Consider the following 27491-nt stretch of genomic DNA (forward strand, 5'->3'; position numbering starts at 1 on the left):
ATTAAATCATATATTTTGAGATATCGCGATACACAATTGTCATCTAAACTGATAATAACAAGCACACACTAATTTATATTTCTCAGAAAATCTGATGTGAATTATTTTGAGGTAAAATCATTTGTAGATTACAGTTTTGTTTTCACATCACACTTTACATTACCACTCCGTTCAATGCGGTTCACAAATGTGTGTAAGTATGGAAATATTTTTTTTTCATTATAATTACACTTGTAATTATCATTATCATAATTATTATTATCATATCATTATTATAATTATCATTATAATTATCATTTTGCACTAAGGTTCTTAATTAAATGAGAAAATACTCTACTTTTCGTTTGTCAAGTATACGAAAATATGCTTTACCATGTGGTTATTCCATATAGACTATTATTGAATTAGAAGAAAACATGCTATATCAGGATATATAAATGATTATTGAGATATGAAATGACCTGTATCGTGATTTTGGCCATACCGCTACTACTACTACTACTTTGACTTAAGTAAATGATCTGAATACTTCCACCACCACTGGCTCTAGCTTATCAGTAGGTGGTATAATAGATGAGGCAGTCCAGGTCCTGCTCACCAAACTCCAGCCAGACAGCACAGAGAGGGGCAGTGTGAGGTGGATGTGAGCGGAAGGTGTCTCAGGCGGGAATGGAGGTGGGGGGATGTTTGAGCCCGGTCCTGCTCGTTGGTGCAGTTGATGGCTCTCACAGAGGCCGGTTTGTAGCCCTATAGGGGAGAGAGCTGGAGGGGAGAGAGGGGGAGCGAGGGGAGGCAGACGGGGTCTGTCTGCACACTGAGGTCTGTTGTCCTCTCGGCAGCCTCCAGCATATGGCCAAAGCATTAAGACTCACCGAAGAGAAGAAAAAAAATAGACTTCTACTGAAAAAACACAGGCTGGAAAAGTACCTCGTACTCTGTCTGGGAGCAGGTTTTTCAGACTGAAAGTGCGTCACGCCACCTTTGACTGGTGACATTGTGAAACGTCTGTCAGCCCATTTAGCACCATATTTATGATCAACCGGAGGCGACGATGGATTCAGCTGTCCCGTCCATTCCTCCTACGTGCGTGTGTGCGCATTACTTTGTTTTAATTACAACTCTAACTTGATTATAACCTGTCGTGTTATTGAAGCGTCCAGATGTTGTCGTTCTGCTTCAGTGTTCTTGCTATAGGCAATTGGCGTGATGCCAGACAGCAAAAACAGTAAACTTTTGTTCTGCAGTCCACGTCTGAGTTTTTTTTTTTACTGCCATCAGATTCTGGACTGTGTGTGTATGAATCAGCCGCCAGCTTGAAAATGACCTGAATCCCCCCGGTCATACAGGCGGTGTGGAAGCCTTTGATGATTACCAACTTCCCTGTTAATATGTCTCCCTGTGCCCTCATCGAAGGGAACGGGGGCAGGATGTGGTCCCACCTTCTTGGCGACGTCTCCTGCCCCTATGGCTCAAGACGGCCGCACGTTGGTGCGTTTCAACAGCTCACCGCCTTGTGCATGAGCTGCTTTGATGCTGTACTTTCTGCTCCGTGTCACTGACTTTTACATGGCTTGGATGCCGGTGGTTCCTGTGAATAGTTTGAACCGCAAAGCTTGGCGTCCAGCGGCACATTGTAGCCAAGGGTTCTTTGAATTCTCCTACCTGGAGCTCAAGTACAGGAAAATTGGTCTGACCCGAATGAGTCTAGTTCTAGCAGTCGTTGCTCCTGTAATATGAAGAGCCGGTGGCATGATTTCTAAAAACCGCAGTCAAGCTTAAACGGTTGAAACTCAACTTTCCTTTGTGATTCAGAAGAGCTGTTGTCATTGTGTTGATATCTTTCTATGGTGAGAGGTTTCCTCAACTGCGCACACATCGTCTGAGACCTCATTGAAGTGCTTTGTTGAACACCGGTGGTTCAGAGTCTGTACGCCATCACTGCTCTTTGAAGTGCTTTGATCCACTATATTGACGTAAATTGGGGAGCAGCACGCTGGCTGTCCTGTTGTGCTAAGCATATGGGGTAAATTTCTTCCATGTGTGAAGCCCTATGAAGTTCAGTCTTTTCCATAGAAAAAGGAAGGTGGGGAGATCCAGATGCGCTCGGCGCAACCTCCCTCCAGGCAGAAATTTGTTGAATCAACATTCTCCCTCATATATTGGAGAATGATGCTCCTTAATTTGTTCCCTCATGTGTTATCATCTCAGTGCATTTCTCATAACCTTTCCGTCTAAAGCGTGTGCGCCTACCACATGTGAGGCGTAGCTGCTAACGACAGAGCGACTGACAGCTATGATTGTCCTCGGCAGTCGCTCCGCCATTCAGTAATTCCGCTCCGTGTTTTTGTGTGAGTTCAGGGCCAAAAAGGAAGTGCTTTGGTTTCTTTGGCACTCAGCGAGACCCCGGCCTGGCCGCCTCCCCTCCCCAATTCAGGGAGTCAAAGTTTGCCTCTCGTGTTGCTTGTGCAAACACAGAGTTTGGTGTTTGATTTTTTTTTTTTTCTCCCTAAGAGAGGTTCAGAGAGGAGAGAGCCAGATTGTGAAGCATTGGTGGTGTGGTGTGCTGCAGCAGTTCAGCAGAGTACAGCCTTGAAGTGGTCTGCATGTTTCAGAGAGGAAGTCATCGGGAGTGGAGGGAGTTGGAGCGCATGTCTTTGCAGCAGTGACAAAATGCATCCAATAAATTGATGTAGGTTTTTCTCCATCCCCTTTCTCTTCCTCTTCTTCTTCTCCCCACAGCTTTAATATAGTGGATATACAGATGCATTTGTTTGGGTCATCATGATAAACAAGCAAAGCCAGATGGGACTCTTTCACCAAAAGCCCCTCATCAGGCAGTGGGTTTGTGTACTGTACCTGTATGTACACATCATTTGTGTTTAAATGGGAGGGGAGGGGGGGTCGCAGACAGCAGGAGGCAGCAGAGTGATACTGAGAGGGGGGATAAGTGAAGGAGAGGGAGCCCAAGAAGGGGCGGAGGGAACCAGACGGAGTGGAAAAGGGTTTGAAGAGCCCACGAGAGCGAGGGAAAGAGACTAACAGAGGGAGAAAGAGTCTGCAAACAGTAACTCTAGCCTCTCAGTTTGTCTGAGAGTACGACTTCCCTCAACTTTCTTGGGGCGGTAGAGCATAACAAGATGAAGGAGCTGTGTGTGCACACCCCCCCCTCTTCCTCTGCGTCTCCCGGATGTCCTGCGGGCCAGTCCTCCGTGAGATCGAGCCACGCCGGGACCCTCGTACCTCCACGCATGGTGTCGGGGGACTCCGCTATGGACATGGATCCTCTCAGGCCTGATTACGTGTCCATGTGTCTGTTGGCAGATGAGTCCTACCAGAAGCTGGCTATGGAGACCATGGAGGAGCTGGACTGGTGTCTGGACCAGCTGGAGACCATCCAGACCTACCGCTCTGTCAGCGACATGGCCTCCAACAAGGTAGGACAATATTATTATGTGTGCAAACAGTGCATTTGTGAGGTTGCTAGGAAGTTTTTGCATCCAGAAGGATGTGACTTTTAAAATGTCTGATGGATGGGTATTTTATTTATGGAGTTATGAAGTTGATTTTCATTTGAGCTGCTTGTTATGCAAAATACATTTCTCTTCAAAACAAAACATTTTACTGACACTTTTTTAGACAATTATCTGAAGTGAATCATGCATCATGTATAGAGGGATCTCAGGTGAATGGTGCCTCTTCAAAATCCCAAGAGGTCAGGCGATTTTATCGACTCACATAGGAACTTTTTAATCTCCAAATTGCAAGTTTAAAAAGTTATCATATAAAAACGAAAATGCTCTTAATGACTTATATTTCAGATCACATCTTACAGTGCAACTTAAAATCTTAATAGATGTTTAACGGTCATTACCTGCTCTATCCACTGAGACAGCGTTCACCATAAGACCTCCCACGCACACAGCCCACCGCCACTATACAGTCTCACCAAACCCAAATTAACAAAGATTTAGAGCAAAGACGATCATTTCACAGGTTCGATATTACAGTAGATCTAAAAGCTGTTCAATGTCACATGATTATCATTATCACGGTAAGTATTCTGTAATACGCTGTCAGAAGACAAGATATCAAGACTGATGACCTTGTTTATGGTGACCTGACTGACTTGTACACAGCTGCACAATTGGTCTTTGTTGCCAGTGTGGTTGTCAGTTTGCAGAGTGTATGCAAAATGTAAATAGCTTTTTGCCACATTGACGCACTTGCAAAGTAACAGCCGCTCTGTGGTTTTATATGAGCTGGCATCATCATTTTATGGATCTCCTGTAAAAAGAAAAAAGAAAAACTTGTTTTGCATAGTGACTTCCTGTTTCCTGTAAATAGCATGCTTACCTGCATTCCATGGAAGCTCTGTTCTGTTCTGTCCTTCCTTATTGGAAGTACCTGATGACACATGAGCTGAACTGAACATCAGATGAACATTCAGTATGATTTAGTCACCACACAGATGCTTTTTTCATTCACTCTAGTGAGGTGTGGATGTTGGCTCTGTTGTAATGTTGAGCTCAGTGGGACATTGGTCTACTTTCTCAAGTGATGTCATCATAAAAGGTCACACTTAACTGACAGACATCCGTTGGTGTCTAGACTATAGTTTAAGATTTACAGAGAAAATTAGGACTTGTTAGAAGAAAGTTCATACTGGCTTTAAAGGTACATTCCACTGTTTTTCTTATCTTCATATTCAAAACGAGTAATGGGGTGGCTATGGCTCAGAGGGTATAGCAGGCCGTCCACCAATGGGAAGGTCGGTGGTTCGATCCCCGGCTGTCAAAGTGTCCAAGACACTTAGCCCCAAATCGCTCCAAAAGGCTTAACCATCAGTGTGTGAATGAGTATTTAGATTAGATCCGATCCTGATGGGCAAAGTTGACGCCTTGCATGGCAGCCTCTGCCACCAGTGTATGAATGTGTGTGTGAATGGGTGAATGCTGACATGTAGAGAGCTTTGGGTGGTCGGAAAAATAGAAAAGCGCTATATAAATGTAAGTCCATTTACCATTTACAGGTACATTGTGCCGGGCAGTATCTTCATTGCTCTTTGTGTTGCTGAGGCTGCCAGCACTCAAAGCTCAATACTCAATTTATTCTCCTTTTATATTAATGTTCTTTCATTAGCTATGGAGAGGGCAAGGTCATATCTTTGATGTGTATGTGTGTCTGCTTTTTAACAGGAAGTAGGGCTACAGCAGTGGCTGATGTTATGTGGTAAAGTTTGTGTCAGAGCAAACATTTATGCATTGCAACAAATGTTTCCATAAATAAATAATAATAATAAATTTCACCTACTAACATGTCAGGAAACTAGAAATGCCAACACAAATGTTACCAAGCTAAATGCTTCGGATCTAGCGCTTGTTGACAAGTGGCTACACTTGAACATACTGAACTGCATCAACTGCATTGCTACATACATTCTGCCCATTAATGGAATAACATGTAAATAACGAAGTTAGAAGTTTGAAGTTAGCCAATATTGACTTTATTTGAAATATTTTCTTGACAATAACGATGTTAGCATGCTCAGGTTTAGCAGTTTTAATATTTACCATGTTCACCATCTTAGTTCAGCGTGTTAGCATGCTAACATTTGGGCTGCGTTCAAAGTCGCATAATATGCACTACATACCCAACTTGTGTAGTGTCGTTCAACACACTGTTGTGTCAATAGTTTTTAATTTTCATTTAGTTTTTATTTTAGTTTTGACTTTTCGATTTCATTTAAGTTTAGTTTTTAGTGTGTTTGTTTGTTGTTTTAGTTTAGTTTTTAGTTTTTCAGAAAGGTTTAGTTTTAATGCAGTTAGTTTTACAGTAGTTTTTAGTTTGTTTTTGTCAGGGCAAGCTATAATGTCTCAGAAGTATGCAGCCACATATACAGTACGTACAGAATACATGGTTAGAGCTGTGTAGGAACGGCCATAATGTTTAATCTTCTCGTTACTTTAGAGTCCGATGTGAAGCAATTGCGGCATAGCGCCGTCTCCTGGAAGGTCAGGTCCGTTCAGTTTCTGTGGATCAACGTCACGACAGTTGACGAAGATTCATACCTACTCCTTTTCTCTGTAGTGATAGATTATAGCTAAATAACTAAAACTGGAATGAATTTGTTCATTTTTATTAGTTTTTAACAAGGAAATTTAGTTTTAGTTTGTTTTTTAAAGGATTTATTTTAAGTTTACTAACAGTATTTTTCACTGCTTATTTCAGTTTTAGGTTACTATAATAACCCTGGTCGAGGGATCGCCAAAGTCATTGGAACGTCCTCTGGGTACCATGAATGTGCAAAACACTAGACAAATAGATGTTGCCATCCCTGCTAGTGTGACTAAGAAGATAAAGCATCTATTCTCATCAATTGGCATGACAGATTAGATAAATCCAACATGTTCTTTTTTATCTTTAAAACAAAGTCTGCTTTCTGGTTTAAATGAATCTAAATAAACACATTGTGGTGCTTCAAGACAACACAGAGCAGCTATTTAGGACTAATTACTTCCCTTTGCTTTGATGAGTGTTCTGCGTGCGTATTTCATTTGTGTGGAGCCCAACCAAATTACTATACAGTGGCCAGTATTACTCAACCCCCACGCAGACAGTGGAGACTGTACGGCGGCGTCAGATTTTAAACACCCAGGGTGGCGTTGTCCATTTCCGTCTGTGTTCTACACTGTGGTCTGAGGGAGGATTGGGATGGGGAGGGGTGTTGTCAGACCGTAACGGGTGACTGTGACCGTGACACCAGCTTCCTGTCTCTTTATTTCCCCCTCTCCTCTGCTCCCTAGTTACCAGACGACAATAGCTGTGCTTTGACCATGCAGCCAGGTTGTGTCTTTACAGGCAACCGCGTCACTGGGACTTTCAAGACAATGAGCACAAGGCCCTGCAGGCGCACAGCAGCGCAGCCGCTCGGTCGGGCCGGCCGGGCACATTGTTCGCCCTGAGTCAGAGTACTGCCAGTATGACCCAGCAGCACTACTAAGCATTGTTGACCAATGATGTTGTTTGAAAGAACGGAGGTTCAACAGTTTATGATGTTACAGATTTGTCAGTGTACTTGTTATTTTGTTGTGCAATTTTACAGGAACGAAAAAGAAAACATTTATTGGTCCATTCATGTTTTTATTGCAGAACTGGTGTCACATACGGTTTCATTACTGCACTATTAAAGCAGCCTCTGCAGGCTTTTTGCTTTCTTCCCAGCATTTTATATGACGTGATGTTTGACAAAGAGCCCGTTTCTTTTCGGAACCAGAGAGGATGTAATTGAGCCCACGATCAAAACCCAGGGTGTCTCCAGTTTCGGTGTCCAAGGGCACAGGTGTATCCGGGGCTACGGGGACCACACACCCTGCTGACCGCCAGCCCTGGTCGCTGTGACCTCAGAGCGGGGGGAGCTGCTCCCCTGCCCCTCACTATCATTAGCCTCGCCACACATCCACGCCGATGCCGGTGACGGCCTTGGACAAACACCGCCATCTGAATCCAGTTAGAGGAGTTCAGCGCTCTGCAGGTTCGCGTGCGAGCGAGCCCCCAGAGCAGAGCGCGAGCGAGTATAGGAAACTTTAACTCACGTGTGGTCACTTCGGCTTTGAAGCGCCGCCATCTTCAGAGGGGGAAAAAATGACAAAATGATTGAAACAGATGTAGCGGTGGGCCTGTAGCTGCAGCAGGGGTAATGGACATTAAATTATAGTGTTGTGATTCGGTTTGACTGAGAGGGTGGTGAGCAGACCAGACAGGCTGCACTAGTGATTATGGTGCCTAATTGTAATTAAACAGTTTTACCTCTGTAATCTGCTGTTATCATGGAAAATAAGCCAGAATGAGAAAGGTAAATATGAAACCTGCTCTTACTGTAACACAACTCTTATCTAGTTTTTCTTGGAAATGTGTCTTTCTGACGATACTAAACTGTGTGTTGACACTGTAAACAGCCACACAGGGGACAGAAGCAGCATTGGTTCACTCTGGGCTTTGTCAGATTACACACTCGAGGTATTGCAATGTGAGATCAAGCTCTTCCTGTGCAATCATCTTTCTTTCTCTGTGTGCTTCCAGTCAAGGACAGAGTGTGCTGTAAGGACTGAGTCAACTTTAAAGAGTTCCAAAGGAATACAGACATGTAATTTGTTTTTTTCCGCATCGCTGAACTTGTTATCTGGGACTTTTCAGTGATGAGCTCAGGTGTGTTTGGTGTTGGATGCCCTGAGGCCACGTTAAGAAGAAGCATGCCAACAGATGACCTTTAGTAAACTACTCTATCAAGTAAAAAAGGGAAGTAGGTGGAGTCACTTGTTCGGGCCTGTGTCGGAGGGAGGAGCCAGCGGCCTCTTGTTAGACTGTTAGGCCAGTCAGTCAAGTCTTTATCGCTATATGTTTCCTGTATGACTCCACTTGAGAACAGAGAACAGAGAACAGTGAGAGGAAGCAGGCAGAGTCTGAGACGCACATGAGCAATTGAGTTATTGCTCGTCAAACTTTACAGGATTTCTTTTCGGGTTTTCGTTGGTTTTCATTGAGCGACAATGGGACTTTGGTCTGAGAAGCAGAAGCAGAACATGGGGATTCTTTCAACATGGAAAAAGGTGAGTTAGTTGTGGAGCCGCTTGCATTGTGCTGTGGGAGTTTGGTCTGCCGTACAGAGAGTTAATGATAGAATACATGAAGTGGTTTAATCTGAGGTCACTTCTTTTGAAAACATGATTCAATATTGAATTAAGTTTGCTTCTTTTTTTTACCCATTATATTGAGATGCTCTTGTCTTATTTTGGCTGGTTTGTTTTAGGATTCAAGACAAAACAGTAGTGAAATTAACTTTTTTGGTGTTAATTAAGGTGGTGGATTCCAAAGCCTACCAACCACTCAATAGATTACCATTGGTTTTTTTTGGTTTAAATGAGTTTAGATGTTTTGGTTTACACCCAAATAATCATTTTCATTGCTATTTTGCCAGACAATGACTCCAGTGTGCACCTATTTTGAATATTCAAACTTTATGAGGCATCCGCTCATCATGTTCTGAGAATTAACCATGAGTTTATGAAACTTCTCTATTACCTAAGAGCAGGCTTTGTTCTGAGTGTGAACACACTCTGTGCTAACGTCAAAGGAAGTATGACTTACTGCCATGCATTGAGTAATCTATTGCCCCGAACGCACTCATAGGCTCGTCACCGTGCCCTGAGCGTAAGCTTGTGCGTCTGAAATGAACTTCATGACCCCGGGTGGCTGAAATGTGTCTCTGTGCTTGATTCATTTCCTAGAGGTTGCACAAATTGCTCCGCTGCTTTAAAGGATCAATTACAAGTTTCCCTTTGAATGGAGTAAAGCTGTCTGATTCCAAGCTCACATTTTTGTCCTTTACGAGCTCTCTTTGATTTTTTTTATGGACCGCCTCTGGCAGTCTGCGTTTTGAGTGCAGCCAACGCTTTGAAAGTGGTATTCAAGTTTCACAGAAGAGTAGATGTTAGCTGTCTGCTTGACAGCTATTAGACAGCTGGTGAGACCAGGAGAGAAAAAGACCCCATTGTCAGAAATAAAATAAAAAAGGCATAATCATGGCTGAGTTTTTTTGAAGACATTATAAAAACAGGACATTATATTATTGCATTATAAAGATTAGGACGTGGTTTTGCATTAGCATTATTACACATTAGCATTTACATTCTGTTTCTTGACAATAAAAGCCATTTTGCATCAGAATCTGCCTCTTTAACAGAAACGGTGTCTGTGATTGTGTGTTTTCACAATGTCTGGCCTAGTTGTGTCAATCCAGTGCAGCTCTGCTACAGATTTTGTTTTGAATGTGTGTGTGGTTGTACATGCTTGTGTATGTATGTGATGCCATGAGTTGGGGGACCACCGTGAGAACGATGGAGAGGGGTGGGGGGCCACGTGACTCTGTTGCCATGGCGTTCAGGTTGTCGTGCAATTTGTGGCACACTGGTGGGCGGCAGACTGAAAACTCTGTATACTGTAGACAATAAACTAAAATTGAGAACAAGGACAGGTCTTTTGAAATGATCTGTAATGTACTCCTGAAATGTACAAAAAGAAACCCCAATCTGGTGAATTAATACCCGGCGTCTCCTCAGCCATGTGATAAACGCTCTGGTGCTTTGAAGCATCACATTGCGCAGTATGCGCTGGATCTGTTCTGCATTACTGAGCAGGGGGAGCCGATGGAGAAGGGAGGGAAACCGAGGTGGGGTGAGGAGGGGAAAGAGACGGTGGGAGGGGGTTTGCAGAGAGCACAGGAGTGAGGGAGAAAGAGAGAAATCGCTAGAGAGAGAGAGAAAGATGTGGGGGGATTCTCCTAACTCAGATTTTCTGCAGTGCTGTGCATGGCTCAGTGTTTAGCAAGGGTGGGAGGCAAAGAGAGAGAGAGAGCCTGTCTGCCACAGGGGACTCTACAGCTAGAGCGCACTCCCCTCCTCCTCCTCATCCTCGCCGCCTTTCTCCGTCCCTCCTTTCCTTTCTCCCTCTGTCTCCGAGCCTGCCCTTCCTCCCTGCCTTGCTCAATCTGGGCTTGGGAAGGCTGGAATTCCCCCCCGGTGCATGTCACCAGATAACATTTGGATGGTGGCAGGAAGAGAACGAGGTTTAGAGAGACGGACAGAGGCAGCGAGAAGAGAAGGAAAGGAAAGGAAATATTGATTGCGTCCAGGGGGATTCCATCACTCTCGCCAGCGGCTTGTGATCCTGGAAAACAGCGGGCAGGGACGCAATGAGGAGGCGCATTTGGCCGGGGATGTAGGGGTCCGCCACAGCCCCTCTCTAGAGACTTCAGCTGGGGCGTTTTTACCGTAGTCGACCGGGTGGAAGGCGGGGATTCTGTGGCGCTTTGTGCTCCAGGTTGCACGGCTGAGCTCAGCCTTGGGGGTCCACTCAGAGAGGAGCGTACAGGGCTTCTGCTGGGGAGCGCCAAGGGCTCAGCACAGCTCAGCACCATGCCTGAGGCCAACTACCTGTTCTCTGTGTCCTGGGGATACATCAAGGTGTGTCCCGGAGGAGAGCTGGCATGATTGGGACTGTGTGCATGCACATATGTATTCATGTCTTTTCACTGCAGCTGGTGAAATGTCTCATTGATTTTTTACGTGTTTCAATTGCACACTTGGATGTCTTTGATTAGATTAGACTGTGTCATCCTGCTCTAGCTCAGTGGTGGCGTGCAGTGCACTGAGGAAAAACTGGCGCATTTTGTTTCCCTGCAAATAAACATTATGACTGTATTTTGTATAGTATGCACTGTATTTTGTTTGTTGAAAAATGCTCGGGAGTCAAGTGTCTTAGTGGCTAACTCAAACCGCACAGAGAAGACATAAACACAGACCTTATATGGCGCATTAAAAAAAAACAGAGGCCATGTTCTCATGGGACATATACCAGTGGAAAACAACAGGAAATGCTGTATTCCTCTGCTTGGAAACAGCAGTGGAATTAATAAATGAATGTGTATTATTGTTGTATAGATCATTTAACCTCATGTATTTTTTTATCTCTGTGCCTCCAGTTCAAGAGGATGCTGAACCGGGAGCTGAGCCACCTGTCGGAGATGAGTCGCTCAGGCAACCAAGTGTCAGAGTACATCTCCAACACCTTCCTAGGTGAGCACTGCAGCACACATTCACACACAGACACGAGTTGCATAAGTGCTTAAATGAGCCGACATCCTTCAGGAATGGCACATACAGTCTATATGTTGGCAGAGGTTGAGAGGTTACCCAAAGCATCTGCTAAGTAGCGGAGAAACCCGTAGTTGGTGTGCTCCACTGCTCTCAAACCAGCCTGATCTGGTCTGGAGGGGAGGGGGGGACAGAGAGTCCCCTCGCTCTGACTGCAGAGATGTGGAGGGAGGATGAAGAGAGGGGGGGGGGTATACTTGGGGAAGACTTCCCTCTGGAGAGATTAGGGGCAGTGAGGTGGGCGGAGGAGAGGGAGAATGTTTGTGTGCATGCAGTGCCACCAGGTCCAGATAGACGCTGCATTATTCATCAGGAGGACAGCAGCGTTTCCTTGTCTCTTAGAAAGCCCGGCGGCGTTTCATGACTCACGGACAGCCAGTCTGCCCTTCAGCTTTTCCAGCTTCCCATCCAACTCCCCCACCAGCGTAGCATACACCCAGACCAGCCAGCTTATCAGGGCTCCGTGCAATGTTCTACTTGTAAACACGCCTCCATCTTCTCGGCAAAAAACCTAAAAGAGAAGAGAGGCTGGATGCACGGTGAAAGAAACTGCACCTCTCCCTAACAATAGAAGTGGTGCAGTGACAGAGATTTCTGCACGATAGAGCAGCTCGGGGAGGAGAGACACAAACACAAGAGCGCAAACTCGGCTCATCTTTGAAGCTCAGTGGTTTTTGTTGTCGGCAGCACCTGTCAAGTGTAATGACATCATTGCCTTCCTGTGCTCTGTGGAGGATGCAGCTGAGATACGCATGTTTCTCTCGCTGCGGTGCATGTGGTGCACATATTCAGCACTCACACACACACACGCACGCCGTCGGCTGCATGCGAGGATCTCGTTCAGCCAGCAGACGGACTGAATCACACGCACCACACAGACCCGCACACTAACCAATACATGACGTAAACATTTTGGCCTAACGTGAGCCAGCTTTCCACGATTCTGTGGATTGTTATTGTTTCAACAGGGCTCAGTTTCTCAGAATGCACGGCCCACTTGATCATCGTCAGATATCATCATAACATCTCAGCTGCACTTCTTGAAATTCTTAGTCTTCTGCTTTTTCACTGTCAAGAGGAATTTATTTTTAGCCAAGTAAACTGTAACTGAAGGATCGCTTTCTAATTAAACAGCTGTCAGTGCAGCTGTAACGTGTTGTCACGTAGGTGTGAGAGGTCAACTATCTCCCTGTGTTAACTTAGTTTACTCTGTACCAGCCGGGATGCTTATACATCATCTCCTAGCCGAGTCCCTTTTTGTCTCTGGAGTAACTGAAAAGCACCTTTTTCAATCTTTTTTTGTGTCTTCTTCTATTCCTCAGACAAGCAGAATGAGTTGGAGCTTCCGTTACCAATTCCTAAGTTGCGGAAGAGGAGGCAGCACCACCAGCAGCAGCAGCAGCAGCAGCAGCAACAGCAACAGCAACAACAGCAGGTTGGGATGATGACTAAGATCAGCGGGGTGAGGAAGGTCAGCAACACGCCCAGCATCTCTGGAAGCACCAGCAATCGTTTCGGGGTCAAGACGGACCAAGAGGAGCTGCTGTCGAAGGTAAGCAGCACAAAATATATATCTAAATAACCTGAAAGTGGTGTGATTGGCTGAGACACTCACAGTCGTCTTCTCTAACAGGACCTGGAGAACATCAACAAATGGGGCCTGAACATCTTCCAAGTGGCCGAGCACTCCCACAACCGACCGCTCACGTGCATCATGTACAGCATCTTTCAGGTCAGTGCCTCGCCTCTTCATTCTCCTCATCAAAAGTGTGAAAGCGTTCACACACGCCGCTATAGAAGGCATGCGCTCACAGTATGTTCTCCTTTACGTTTAGCTGTCAGTATCACTACAGGGACATCTGCTAGAGGGACATTAGCGCTACAAATTGATTTCTAGTTGTGAATCATCCTGGCAGGAGAGCAAACTGTTTTCATTTTCAGCCCCCTTCTGTAGTGTATGAATCACAATTTGCCGAAATACGGTTTAAGAATTGATTTTAAGGTCAAGATCAGCTAGTCTGCTGGCGGATACATCGGCTGTAGGAAGTGTTTGAAAAGAAATGCGCTGTGACATCTTCAGTCAGGAATGTCCCTGTCTTTGTTTTTGTTCACATTTTCTTCTTCCTCTTGTGTGGCATGCAGGAGCGAGACCTGATGAGGACGTTCAAGATTCCAACAGACACCTTCGTGACGTTCATGCTGACCTTGGAGGGCCACTATCACTCCGACGTGGCCTACCACAACAGCCTGCACGCCGCTGACGTAGCCCAGTCCACACACATCCTCCTGTCAACCCCCGCACTGGATGTGAGTCACTTTCTCCAATATTGACCCTGCAAATTACATTTATACATTTCTTTGCTTTTTGTTGTTGTTGTTAAATTAGCCTTTAATTAAGTTCTTGTTATTTGTGTGATTGACATGTGACCACGTTAAAGTGTTGCACCATTGCACGCACCTTTTTTCTCAAGCTATTAAGCGGTATTTAATGAGCATTGGCACTGTCACAAGTATTGGCATAATTGGCATGTCGGAGAGGCTGACACGCTGAAGGATCGGCATCAAACTATTGTCTGATACCTTACCTTGTTTGGCTAGTTCATGGACTGTGAAGCTCATCTCTTATTTTTTTTATTCTCCTTCCTCCTTCCTCAGGCGGTCTTCACAGATCTTGAGATCTTGGCAGCCATTTTCGCTGCGGCCATTCACGACGTGGACCACCCAGGAGTGTCCAACCAGTTCCTCATCAACACCAGTAAGTCCTCTTTTACTGGTCGTCCATATTTATTTAGTCTACATTTGCAACAGAAATATTTCCATGGTTTTAATGGTCTCACATTGCATGGTTACCATAGCTACCTGACCTGAGTTTAAAAAGCTAGAGCTCCAATTTAATTTCTCTCTTCCTGTCATTTCTCTGCCTTTAGACTCCGAGCTGGCTCTGATGTACAACGATGAGTCAGTGCTGGAGAACCACCACCTGGCCGTGGGCTTCAAACTGCTGCAGGAGGACAACTGCGACATCTTCCAAAACCTCAACAAGAAGCAGAAGCAGTCTCTCCGGAGGATGGTCATAGACATGGTGAGGAAACGCCTTCATATCTATCTGATGCCAGCTTTAGCTTCTCAGTCTGATGACTTGGCTGCATTATCGCTTCACCTCCCTTAATTATCTCTTACATAACCTTCCGTGTTATTCTCTCATTCAGGTTTTGGCAACTGATATGTCGAAACACATGAGCCTGCTGGCTAATCTGAAGACGATGGTGGAAACCAAGAAAGTGACCAGCTCTGGAGTCCTGCTGTTGGACAACTACACCGACAGGATGCAGGTTTTGCGTAACATGGTTCACTGCGCGGACCTGAGCAACCCCACCAAACCTCTGGATATCTACCGGCAGTGGACGGACAGGATCATGGATGAGTTCTTCCACCAGGGAGACAGGGAGAGGGAGCGAGGGATGGAGATCAGTCCGATGTGTGACAAACACACAGCTTCAGTGGAGAGGACACAGGTAGAGAACGCGTTCCACGTCTTGCTCAAAAAATAGTTAATACAGTGGTTATTTTGACTGACATCATGACATCTTGTTGTTGTTTCTAGGTTGGTTTCATTGACTACATCGTCCACCCTCTGTGGGAAACGTGGGCCGACCTGGTCCACCCTGACGCCCAGGACATCCTGGACACGCTGGAGGACAACAGGAACTGGTACCAGAGCATGATCCCCCAGAGTCCCTCCCCTCCCTTCTACAGCAGCGACGGCGAGGGCGGCCTGCACGGGGAGCTGGAGGGCGGATCTGTGACGAGTAAATTTCAGTTTGAGCTGACGCTAGATGACCAGGATGGACAGAGTGGGGAAAGGGAGATGATGGAGACGACGGACGACGTAGTACTCCAGCCCCATCCCTTAGATGAGGTTGAAATGACGACGTGTGAAGTCTCGCCAACGGCAACATAGCTGAACTGGTGGCATTCTGGGAGAGCAGCAAGTGTTGCTGTTGTGGCTGAATTCATTTTATTGCAGTAGAGCAATCCTGCAATGTGGCTCTTTGGAGCTGCCTGGCAAAGAGGGCCTGACTGCATGTGGGGCACCCCTGCATACGAGGCTTGGAAACCCTGTTTTTGAGCGCCCTAGAAGGGAGCTGGAAGCAGCGTGTTCTTTAAAGAAGGGACTACTGTCAGACTGCCGAGGCAGGCCTGAATCTCACAGACAAAGAAGATGAAGTGGACAATATGTATCCGCGTACTGGGACTAGTAAAAAAAACTTGCACTTCAGGACGTTTTTTTTATGTTCATTTCGATTATTTGTATTGTGATGGGATTGGATGCCAAGTGTCCAACCAAAAACTACTGGACAGCAAGTTATTTGTACCCTAAGTAGTTTTTTCTAACACTTGTCTATGAAAAAAAGAGAAAAGTTGTGTGCCTTTTTTTAACAACAGTCTTTTTGTATGTGTTTATTTTTATTTTTTAAATATTATTTATTGAACACATTCATGTAGCTGTAAAATGTGTCGGATTTTCTACATAAAAGGACACATTTCTCTCACACAGTCTTCCTAATGTTCTGGCAATAGTACAAGCTCATTCAGCGGATGTATTTCTAAAATCAGACGACTTCCCAGCACATTTTGCACTTTGTGGCATAGGACAAAGAGAGCGTGGAAAGCATCAGTAATTTACATTATAGTAAACATGTAAAACCAAAATAATAAGATTCATTGAGCTGTTTTTTGTTTTATTCTCCAATAATTCATTTTGCAATTTAAATAACTCATGGATCAAATTTCTTGAAAAACATTTTGTATTTTTGATTCCAAAAAGTCCAAAGATCCTGTAAAGAAAGCACCTTGATGATTTCACTGCTGCCTCTGAAGAGTGTGATCTCACGCTTCAAGAGTCACCAGTGGAACAAATCAAACTTCCGAACAGAAGTCAAATTGGTCCCTGACGACGTCGTTGTGTAGCTGGATGAAGAGTTCAGGCAAACGAAAGCCAATTATTGAGTGAAATTCCACCAAAAATATCTAAAATAAAGGTTAGAAATCTCCTCACCTTGTGTTGTGCTGAGATATCCCCGTATGGGAAATCCGTTTCCACCTTGTTAACTCCCCCGTTTCATTAGCTCACGTTCTCGTGAATAGGCTTTAAACGGTGACTTTGAATGACTGTAAGACTGTGTGCACATTTAAAAAGACACCTGTTAGTAATAGTAATAATTGTAGTTTGTATTCCAGCACTTTGAATATGTCGACAGCTAGGCAGCTGGTTGCTGATCTGTCCAACACTACCTTAAAGGTACCACAATGTAAGGTGCAACCTTCAGAGTATAGGGTGGGTGGGGTGTGTTTGTGTGTGTGCATGTGAGTGAGCGCGTGTGTGTGTAAGTGGTCACAGAGTTGCACAATCTCGTTGCACCCGGCTGTGTCTTGCCGACCCTTCAGCTGTTTGTAACAGTGTATTTATTATCTTTCTCCTTGTATATGATAATATTGATATTGTTAATATTCCCTGTATATTTGTTCTTATTTATATGCACTACCACGTGTCAAATCACAGTTCGACTGAATTTTTTTGTCTGGTGGTTCTGTTTTAATGTATTTAGCAAAGCTGTTTTTGCTATACGACCGTAACATGAAGTTATGCAGCTTAATTTTTTGACAATTTGAAATGTTTGTACAGTCTGAACCAACAGCGCCTCGCGTGAGGTGCAGAAGAAGTTTTGTTTTTTGTCTTTTTTGTTCCTGGCGGAGTATGAAGGCTGAATATTTACTGCAGTATATTGTGTACGGTGACGGGTCATTGTACAGCGATAGTAATATTTGCTGAAATATATGACAGTTTCAAATATATTTTTTCAGTGTTTTTCCTCACAATATAATACTGTAAAATGGTGTATGTTGTGCTCAACAAATGTTTTCTATCAGATTATTAAAATGGGCATGTATTACAGAATTTTCTGGTCTACGTGTTATTCAATCACATTAGCAAAAACATTATAAGAATTAGTCATTTATTTAAATATGTAAATATAAATGTATATTATATATATATTTATATATTAATATATATATATATACATATATATATATATAGATTGATAGATTGATAGATAGATAGATATTTATTTTTGTTTTATTTTTATTTATATATATTTTTTATCAACCTGGAGTGATGATGCTGTAATTTTTTACTTCACTAAACGACAGCCAGGTGTTTCCCTGGACTGTTCATATCAAGTCAGTTTATTTATATAACACATTTAAAAAACGGGTACTTTCCAGTCAAGGCAGATGAGTTATGTATATATTTATATTTATTATCTAAATATATATTTATTTATATAAATATAATATATAGAGATATAGATATAGAGAGATAGATATTTATTTTTTTATTTTATTTTTATTTATATATCTTTTTTATCAACCTGGAGTGATTTAAAGTGTTGGAATTTTTTATTTCACTAAACGACAGCCAGGTGTTTCCCAGGACTGTGTTCAAATCAAGTCAGTTTATTTATATAACACATTTAAAAACTACTGGTACTTTCCAGTCAACGCAGATGAGTTAGGATCTGCGTCAATATTATTGTTTGTTGTATTATTGTTTTTTTATTGTTTTGTCTTTAGTTTCGTATACCTGATACATAACTAAAGATATATAAAAAAACAATAATACATCATGTAAAACAATAAAACAAAAGAAAGGTTAAGATTAAATAAGAAGTTAGGAGAATTAGAATAAAACCAACAGCAAATTTTTAAAAAGCAGTAAGAGGATGTTTGAAATCAGTTAAGAGGGGATTTGACAAAAAACATCAGGCTGAACTAAAAGCAAGCGTGGCGTCTTTAAATTTGATTTTAAATTGTCAACATGGGACGAGAGGCTATTTGAGGGTCTGGGAGCAGCAACAGAAAAAGCTCCGTTACCTCTGGTTTTGAGGCTTGAGTGAAGGACTGAGAGGTTGTGAGGATGACCTGAGAGCAGGATATGGGGTTAGCAAGTCAGTAATAGTGGAGCTAATCCATTTAAAGATTGGGTTAGGTAATGTTGAGAAACTACCCATTTGGTAAATTATCCAACTGAAAAACCCTACCCAGGGTTGCTAATTATTTTCCAATGAAATTACCTAGTAGCATTAGCCAGTAGAAAAGAAATAATTGAACAAGCTTATTACAGTCCTGCAACAGCCACAAACACCTGATTTATTTTCTCTTGTTTTGTCAGAGCGTTTGATTTATTGATTGCTGTCGTGATCTAATGAGAATTTCAGCAAATATAACAAAACAAATGTTTTTGAAGAACACTACCAACCCAAGCTTTAAAGGGACTATTTGTAACTTTCAGAAATGCTTGTTAACAGCGACACCTGTGGACGTTAAGTCAACGAAAGTCAGCGTCGGGCTCGCGCTTTGCTCGCTCTACATAGACATGAACGAGCATCGCTCAAAACAGTGAGGCGACACACGTCAGCTAAAACCACAATATCACTCTATATTTCACCTGCTTGGCAGTAATGTTAGCTGACCAGACGAAGGTCTCTCCATGAATCACTGCTGATCCTAGTGTTGGCTTTGAGGCTGAAGCAGGAAGAGAAACGTTATCGCCTCCGACCGGGTGCCGGTGATAATGTTTTTCGCCGCGGAGCCCCGTCACTTCACAAGACACGGAAAACCTCTGTTGTTCTGGAGGAGCTGCAGTATTTATTTCTGCACAAACGTCCACTGTACATTCACTAGATATTCTCAGAGCTAAACTAACTCTTCTGCAGTGTGTAGTGAGCGCGCATGCACATCTAGAGGTGGAGCGAGAACGCGCGCGGTGTTAGTGAAGGCAAGCAGGCAGAGGAGCAGAGACTTCAGCCACACGCGAGCATGCATATGCGAGCGCGCGTGTGTCCCGACCCGGAACATTTATGCACTTAAAAAGTTACAAACAGTCCCTTTAATGCTTTCTGTATTTCACTGGTAACCAATGCAGGTAGGCCAAAACAGGAGCGACGCGTTGCCTTTTCTTTGTTCCAGTTAAAAGTCTAGCAGCTGCATTTTGAACCATTTGGAGCAGAGAAACTGTGGAACGGGTCAACCCCATGTACAGGGAATTACCGTAATCAAGCTGAGAGGTGATAAAAGCTTTGATAACTTTTTTTTAAAATGTATTTAACCTTTATTTAACCAGGAGTAAAGACTCATTGAGATTAAAAATCTCTTTTCCAAGAAGCCAAGATAGGCAGACATGAAACAAACATAGCAATCCAGATCCGATGAGATAAAAACAGCTTTAACTTTATCTTTTAATAAAAGCTGCCCTTCACAATAAGGTTGTATATCGGCAAGAATCTGGCAAGACAATACGTATCATAATACAGAGTTACGATACAATACATTGTGATATATTGCGACACTGTAAGCAAAGTGATATATTGCAATTTATTTTAATCTAATTTTAGGAAAATTTTCATAGTATAAAGAACAAACCAACATATGCATAAAATCTGAGTAAAAAAAGGCTTACGTTTTCATGCAATCAGAACAGTGGGATCTGCATTTATCATATACCCTGTAACATCCAACATCATAGCACTACTTTGAGAGGACACATACACTGAGATGGTGCATCTCTGTCCAAATTAAATAAAGTATTGACTGAGTTCATCTTTGCATGTACATTTTATATTTATTTTTTAAATTATTTAAAATCCAATACATTGTTTTTGAGAATCACAAAACATAATATCGCAATATTTTCTTACACCCCTACTTGACAACACAACTGACTTTGTTTGTGTGCAAGAAGGAAACAAAGATTTTGAACCTATTTTTTTCTCAAACCTGCAGCTACTGGTTAGGCTGGTGTCAGAGCCAGGAGGTCATTCAGTTGATGGGAAATCCCGCTATTCAGGCCACCAATTAAAATTAATTGTCAGTAATTACAATAATAGCCTGATGTGGGTTTTCATTGACGTCACGGTTCCAGTTTAGCAATTCTGACGGGAAACCTGGTGGAGAATGATAGAATGAGGTTGAACGTGATTGAGCCTCCAGTCATCTTCCTGCAGTGACACCAGTAACTGATCTGAGTTCAGTAGCTGCTCGCTGCAGGACACTGAGCCAGCCAGCAGTGTAAACAGGAAGACTAGAGATAGTGGAGCTATGTGCTGCGCCCTCAGGGCATTCACTCTCCCATGGCCGGGAGCACCTTGACCCGCAGCAGATAAGCATCTGGGATACGTGCTGCTGGGTAGAATTGGCACGAAGCCAGAGATGACTTTTAAAGATTTTAGGTTTCTGAGTAAGGAAGTCATTAACTGATGTATTCTCATCGTCACTGCTCTCATGTATAAACTTAGTATCTCGATGTGTTAAAAGTAACTAATTCATGCAGTTTGGGGCAAGTCATAGTCAAGTCAGCACACTGACACACTGACAGCTGTTGTTGCCTGTTGGGCTTGAATTTGCCATGTTATGATTTGAGCATATTTTTTATGCTAAATGCAGTACCTGTGAGGGTTTCTGGACAATATTTGGCATTGTTTTATGTTGTTAATTGATTTCCAAACATATTAAATACTTGACAAATCTCCCTTTAAGGTGCATTTTGAACAGATAAGGATTAACTATTTTAATCAATTGACGGCCCTCGTTAAAAGTAAAAGATTTTCTCTTTAGGGTTGATGAATCTTGAAAAATTCTATTTATAAATACTTGTACAGTACGTGTACTTCACTGGCATTCAATGAGCTCATGTCCTGAGATACAGTTCAGGTATGTACTAGTAGTGTACTGTTATTCGATCTGAACTCATGTCCTGAGACACAGTACAAGTATGTAGAGTATGTCCTGAGATACGGTGTACAGACTTATCAGTCAGATATTGTATTACATTAGTTTAACCTGATAACCTAAAACTACTCATCACTTCGCTATGGAAATTATCTGTTACGGGAAAAACTGGCAGCACTTACAGTGCTGAGAAAACACTGATCTAGACGTCCTTTGTTCCAGACCCAATTAAAACTGTACTGACCTAAATACTGCACGTGCTGAATGTGTGATACTGTGTATAATTACAGTTATAAATCACAGGTTACATTTTGACTTTGGTTGACAGCCAGAAACGTGCACCGCCCACCTCCTCCTCCTGCAGATTCAACAAAAAAAACGAGGGCATCTGTTTATGGTAAACACGGGAGCAGACGAGGTTGACCGTTTTCCATGGTGGTGGTCCGTACTGCCATGGCAATAGGCAACGAGGTTTGTTTGAAACTCTAACACAAGTCTTGTGGTCTTGCTGGTGGCTGACGTCAGCAGAGTGAAGGCAGACTGCCCCGGCCCCCGTTCAGGCTGGGGCCGGAGGCTCCTGCTGCCAGAAGAACCAGTTGACAGCCAGTCAAGCTCCTTTCTCCACTCTACCAGCCAGGCTGTGAAAGGGCCCGCGGCCCGGGGCCAAGGCCAGAGAGGAAGAGAACCACTTCCAGCAAAACAAACCTGCTCTCTCCATGTACACTTTATAAAAACAAATGTCTTCCTGGAGTTTCTCCTCCGCCAGCTGCTGTTTGTTTTTAGTCGAGTTGACAGCGAGGACTGAAGTAAACTGGGCAGTCGGTTGGTGGAGGAATATTACAGGGTAATACGGGGCAATCCAGTATAATTCAATAGCGATCCAGACGTGTGTGTGTGTGTGTGTGTGTACATGGCAGAGATCAGCTCAGAGTGGCTGAGACAGATGGGTAAGGAAAAAGACAGTCCTGCCCCGCTCTGAAGAAAATGATGGATCTGGAAAAGATCAGATGAGGCAGTCAGCTTCCTCTAAGGCCTCTTGTATGTATGTGTATGTGTTGTGTTTTTTTAAAATGCAGGATTAGGACAATAACAGGATGTGTCCTTCCCAGAAAATGTCACAAATCATCTAGTTATCAAACGTGGCGGCAGCAACCACAGATAGGACATTGTTTTCTTCTCTGTGTCTCAAATATCTGCAAACACATAGAATGTGTATGGCAGCGGTTACATTATATAATCCACAGAGTGAGCAAATGCATGAGAAATGTCAAAAACACACCCAAAATGTAAGACATGGTTGTCTGACCTTTCCATGAGGGGAAAAGGGGGGAGCATGCATGTCAGTGTTTACTACCAACTTTGAGTCATATTAATCCGTCTTTATGGAAAAACAGATATGTAGGAGTAGAATAATATGATGGTGAACCTGTGTGATGAATTCATTTTGAATTGAAAAAAAACATGTTGTACATAAGTGAATCCTCGGACATTAGCCTGCATGTGTGTAAAGCACTTATCGGTGTCAAATCACATTCACTGTGATGCGTTTAAGGACACGGCGGCAGCGTTCCTGACATTTGTGCTGATTCCTCGGGGCTCTTTACCCAGCATGCAACGAGCACGAGAATTGTTCGGACGTGGGAGGGAACATCCCTGTGGGGGGGTGGGACATAGCGGCACACAAGAGCACAGCTGTCCTTCTTGTTTGTTCACATAAATAAATAAATAAAACACAGATCATACATGCGTACTCAAACATGACACACGCTGAATATTGTGTGACATAACAGATGAACAGATGTGACCCTTGAAGACGGAGGGAACCCGCTGCACCAATATTGATTACGAGTGTGCAGACACACAACCTGACCCACATCCAGGTGAACATGTCACATACAGTGTCGACTTCTCCACCAGTTTCCTGCTATTGCAACCACACAGAATGACGGCTTGCTCTCTGTGAACTTTGGTTCCACGGTGCTCCGATCAAGATAAACATCTACCGTAAACCAAATCATGTTCAATCCGCATGCCCTTCACTTGATTTTGCCCAGATCGATAATTGTCCTTGTGTGACACAGGGACACAGAGAGAGAGGGAGGGGAGAGAGAGAGAGAGGGGAGAGCATGCAGCTCTGTTGCTCTCCGGTGTGTCAAAGCGAGCGAGTGCGTGGGAGGAGATGTTCAACATGCACTGCAGTGAAACAGTCTGTGGTGGAGGGGAAAGAGACCGAGAGAGAGAGAGAGGAGGCCTACACAGAGTGAAAATATCAAATATACCACATCTACAGGGGTGACACTAACAAAACACTCCTGAAATGCCATCAAAGGTCATCTACGCCCATGGCTTGGATCTGAATCTGACACGGGAGCTTTGTTGTAGCTAGGTGGTAAACAACATGCTGATTTAAAGATAAGATTGTTGTTTTACGGTAAAACCCTGTTGCTCTATTTTCCAGCTTCCATAACAACTTTCTCTGACAGGATATGAACAATAAAGATAGACATGTTTGCCTGGAAAATTATGCTGAGCCTGCGTTCAACACCCACAGTGTTACAAAGTCATGTTTTTTATCATACTGAAACGTATTTTTCTTGTCATCGTACAAGAGCTGAGATTAGTCAGAGTCCTATTGTTGATCTGTTGTGGATTCCAGTAAAAGCGTCTCAGTCTGCGAGCACTGGATCACAGGAACGATAAGGCCCCAGCATTCGCCCCCTCTATCCACCCTCCCTGACCGACCAAGGAGACGGCTGCTCTACTCCCTCCAGACGCTGCCCTCCACGTCGGCATCGGGCTTCTCCAGCATGGGGCCTCTGTATGGAGCTGATGGAGGATGCAGATAAGACGGGCTGTTGTGACTGGGCTGTCTGATAATGGTCAGATAGACTTAATGGCGGTGTTTATGTCTCTGTGTGTCTGCATCTGTGGAAAGTGTGTATGGTTAGTGGTGTAAACAAGCTTATACTGTATAATGTACAGAGGATACTTAAAGCAAAAGTAGCAATTAGGGTTGTCAAAGTTAACGCAATAATAACATGTTAACGCAAATTTGTTTTAACGCCACTAATTTCTTTAACGCATTGCGATTTTTAGGTTGTAGCAGGCTCAGTTTTAAAGCTAGAGTGAAGATACTGGTATCATATGAAACTAGAAAACCTAAGGAATCCAAGGAAGGAGGCTAAATAACGCTTCAAACTTAAGCTAAATTTTGGCGAGGAAAAACTGTCATGGCCATTTTCAGAGGGGTCCCTTGACCTCTGACCTCAAGACATGTGAATGTAAATGGGTTCTATGGGTACCCACGAGTCTCCCCTTTACAGACATGCCCACTTTATGATAATCACATGCAGTTTGGGGCAAGTCATAGTCAAGTCAGCACACTGACACACTGCCAGCTCTTGTTGCCTGTTGGGCTGCAGTTTGACATGTTATGATTTGAGCATATTTGTTTATGCTAAATGCAGTACCTGTGAGGGTTTCTGGACAATATTTGTAATTGTTTTGTGTTGTTAATTGATTTCCAATAATAAATATATACATACATTTGCTTAAAGCAATCATATTTGCCCACTCCCATGTTGACAAGAGTGTTAAATACTTACAAATCTCCCTTGAACAGATACAAAAATGATGCAATTATTCGCAATTAACTATGGACAATCATGTGATTAATCGCAATTAAATATTTTAATCTATTAACAGCCCTACTACCAACACAACAATCTAGAAATATTCCATTACAAGAATGGTCTGCATTTCAGAAATCCTACTTAAAGGGGAACTCCGCCCATTTTCAAAAGTCATACATGTTATTCCTATGGTCGAAGACAGTCCAAAAAATATCAGCAAACATAAACAACTCTCTCCCAAATCCAAGAGTGCTAAAACTCAAACTTGTGAGGTAATAGGTTATAAAGTGTGGAGCTAATATGTATGAGATTTGGAAAGTAGCCATAATCTATAGGCAGCAGTTTATTTCAGGTCTGCAGACATGTAAATGTAGGCTGAGCGTCTCCGGTATGTCAACGGGAAGCCTGGCAGACGGGCCTACGTGCAAGATCAGAGTGCCACCCAGAGATGCCATGCCTTGTCTCCACCCTACCATGTCAGTCAGTCTCATTAAACCCCCAGCAGCAGCAGCAGCAGTAGCCCAGTTTCCCTCTCTGTGTCTCTTTCAGTGTTTTAGTGGTTCAGAATAAAACCCACACATGGAAGAGTTCAAAGAGTGAACCTTTATCTGCAAAGTGTGCTCTGTGCTGCTATTAGCAGGGGGTGGAAAGTGTAGTATCATTGAGGGCGACTGTAAGATCTTTGTTTACTTTGAAGTCACACTCACGCAGGGGACCCTCGGGGCGAGCATGCGTGATCAATACTCTCACTCTCTGTGATGACAACACACACACACACACACACACACACACACACGCAGATGGCATGCAAATGACAGGTTGGGTTTAAGAGTTAATTAAAAATGCATTCCTTGTACGGGACGGCAAACTTGTAAACTACAGGTTTACTTTGTGAGTAAACTATATTAGACAAATACGAAGAAATGAAACACTTAATCCAGGCTAAAAGTAACACAGTTGAAGCTGCTAAATGCAGGAAGGACAGCTGGTAAAAGAAAAAACTCTGGATGTGTGAATGCGTAAATTAACAGATTTATTAATTTAACGGAATACTCAAAAGTAAAGTGTACTTGTCTAAATATAAATAGCTTTTACGGAAATAATAGATAAATGGAATACACTTTTTTGTACCCCACAACTGTGTTGTTTTTAGTCTGGATTATGATTTAAATGTCTTCGTATGTGTGTAATATTATCATACAATCAGCGCACTGAGCTCTGATTGGTCATTAGGAGGTGCTTTTATACGAGTTGATCTCTTATCTGGATCTGAGCCGTTCAGCATAAGTTACCATGGAGATCTACCCCGGTAAGAAGTGAACCAGCTTCGTAGTACCGAAAACCCAGAGTTAACCCTGAAGTTACCTCGATAACCGCAAATCCTGCTTCATAGTACAGGCCTCTGCTGTCGTGGAGCAGTGGATGTCAACATAGGAGGGAGAGGCGTAGCAAGAGGAGGGAGAGAGTGAGGAGGAGGAAGAGGAAGAGCAAGATCAAGGAGAGCCATAATCTCTGAGATTCAGGCCCCAGAAGACAGGATGCAGCCTGATGTTTTGCTGTGTACAGAACATTTTTCTATTATTTGTTCTGTATGTAGAGCACTTTACATATCTAACTTTGTGTTTTGTTGGGATGTAAACCTTATTTTTGGTAAATGTTTTTATAGATTACATTATATTTGAGTTTTTAAGTTTGAGTATAAAAACATATAAACATATTTTACTATTACTACTACTGTACATATGCAGTAAGTGTAACTTAAAGGTCCCATATTATAAAAAGTGAGATTTTCATGTCTTTTATATTATAAAGCAGGTTTAAGTGCGATATAAATACTACGAAAGTATCAAAACGCTCAATATACGCAGAAATACACAAGCCGTTAGGATTTCTGTCCATTTGTGATGTCACAAATATCCGATATTTAGAACATTACACGGTTTTAAACATAAACATTCAAAATATGTCCCAGTTTATTTCCTGTTGCAGTGTATGTAAATAACATCAGCTGAACTACATGGACTCAAACTGTTGCCTAGCAACACAATTCCGTTGAAATGCACTAAAACAGAGCGTTTCAGACAGAGGGTAAATACAGGTATATTCAGGCAGACAGTAGGAGGAATTTTTGTTTTTTTAACATTACAGCATGTAAACATGTTCTAGTAGAAACACAAAATACAAGTATGAACCTGATCACGATATGGGACCTTGAAAGCTGACTCAGTGTAAACTTCTCAGAATTCCAATGTACTTTAGGTGCAAATGGCAAATAAAACTCTTGAATCTTGAATCTAATTGCAAAAAATTGAATTAAAATACAAAAATTGCCTTTTGTGTGTGTGTAGAAAACGTCTGTAAA

At 43.0% G+C, this 27491-nt stretch overlaps 1 protein-coding gene and 1 long non-coding RNA gene across 5 annotated transcripts in view; one reads left to right on the top strand and one right to left on the bottom strand.

Moving 5' to 3' along the window:
* The window catches only part of LOC119498285 (cAMP-specific 3',5'-cyclic phosphodiesterase 4B-like), a 57964-nt gene extending 40297 nt beyond the window's left edge, over positions 1-17667 (top strand). For 3 of the 4 annotated variants that reach the window (XM_037786993.1, XM_037786994.1, XM_037786995.1), the window contains 9 exons: positions 3322-3434; positions 11537-11630; positions 13031-13260; positions 13342-13440; positions 13851-14015; positions 14364-14463; positions 14636-14790; positions 14918-15223; positions 15313-17667. In XM_037786993.1, the coding sequence (XP_037642921.1) occupies positions 3322-3434; positions 11537-11630; positions 13031-13260; positions 13342-13440; positions 13851-14015; positions 14364-14463; positions 14636-14790; positions 14918-15223; positions 15313-15669 (1619 nt within the window). In that variant the 3' untranslated portion in view covers positions 15670-17667. Of the gene's footprint in view, positions 1-3321; positions 3435-9903; positions 11019-11536; positions 11631-13030; positions 13261-13341; positions 13441-13850; positions 14016-14363; positions 14464-14635; positions 14791-14917; positions 15224-15312 lie in introns of those variants that run through there. The other variant, XM_037786996.1, reaches the window with a different exon arrangement.
* Positions 17668-24008: 6341 nt separating this feature from the next.
* Positions 24009-26946, bottom strand: LOC119498926. The gene is made up of 2 exons (XR_005209215.1): positions 26495-26946; positions 24009-24422 (listed from the first exon to the last, which is right to left on the bottom strand). It is a non-coding gene; the product is annotated as an uncharacterized LOC119498926 (long non-coding RNA).
* Positions 26947-27491: the final 545 nt, after the last annotated feature.

The sequence above is a fragment of the Sebastes umbrosus genome, chromosome 12 (genome assembly GCF_015220745.1).
Source record: "Sebastes umbrosus isolate fSebUmb1 chromosome 12, fSebUmb1.pri, whole genome shotgun sequence".
Taxonomy (NCBI): Eukaryota; Metazoa; Chordata; class Actinopteri; order Perciformes; family Sebastidae; genus Sebastes; species Sebastes umbrosus.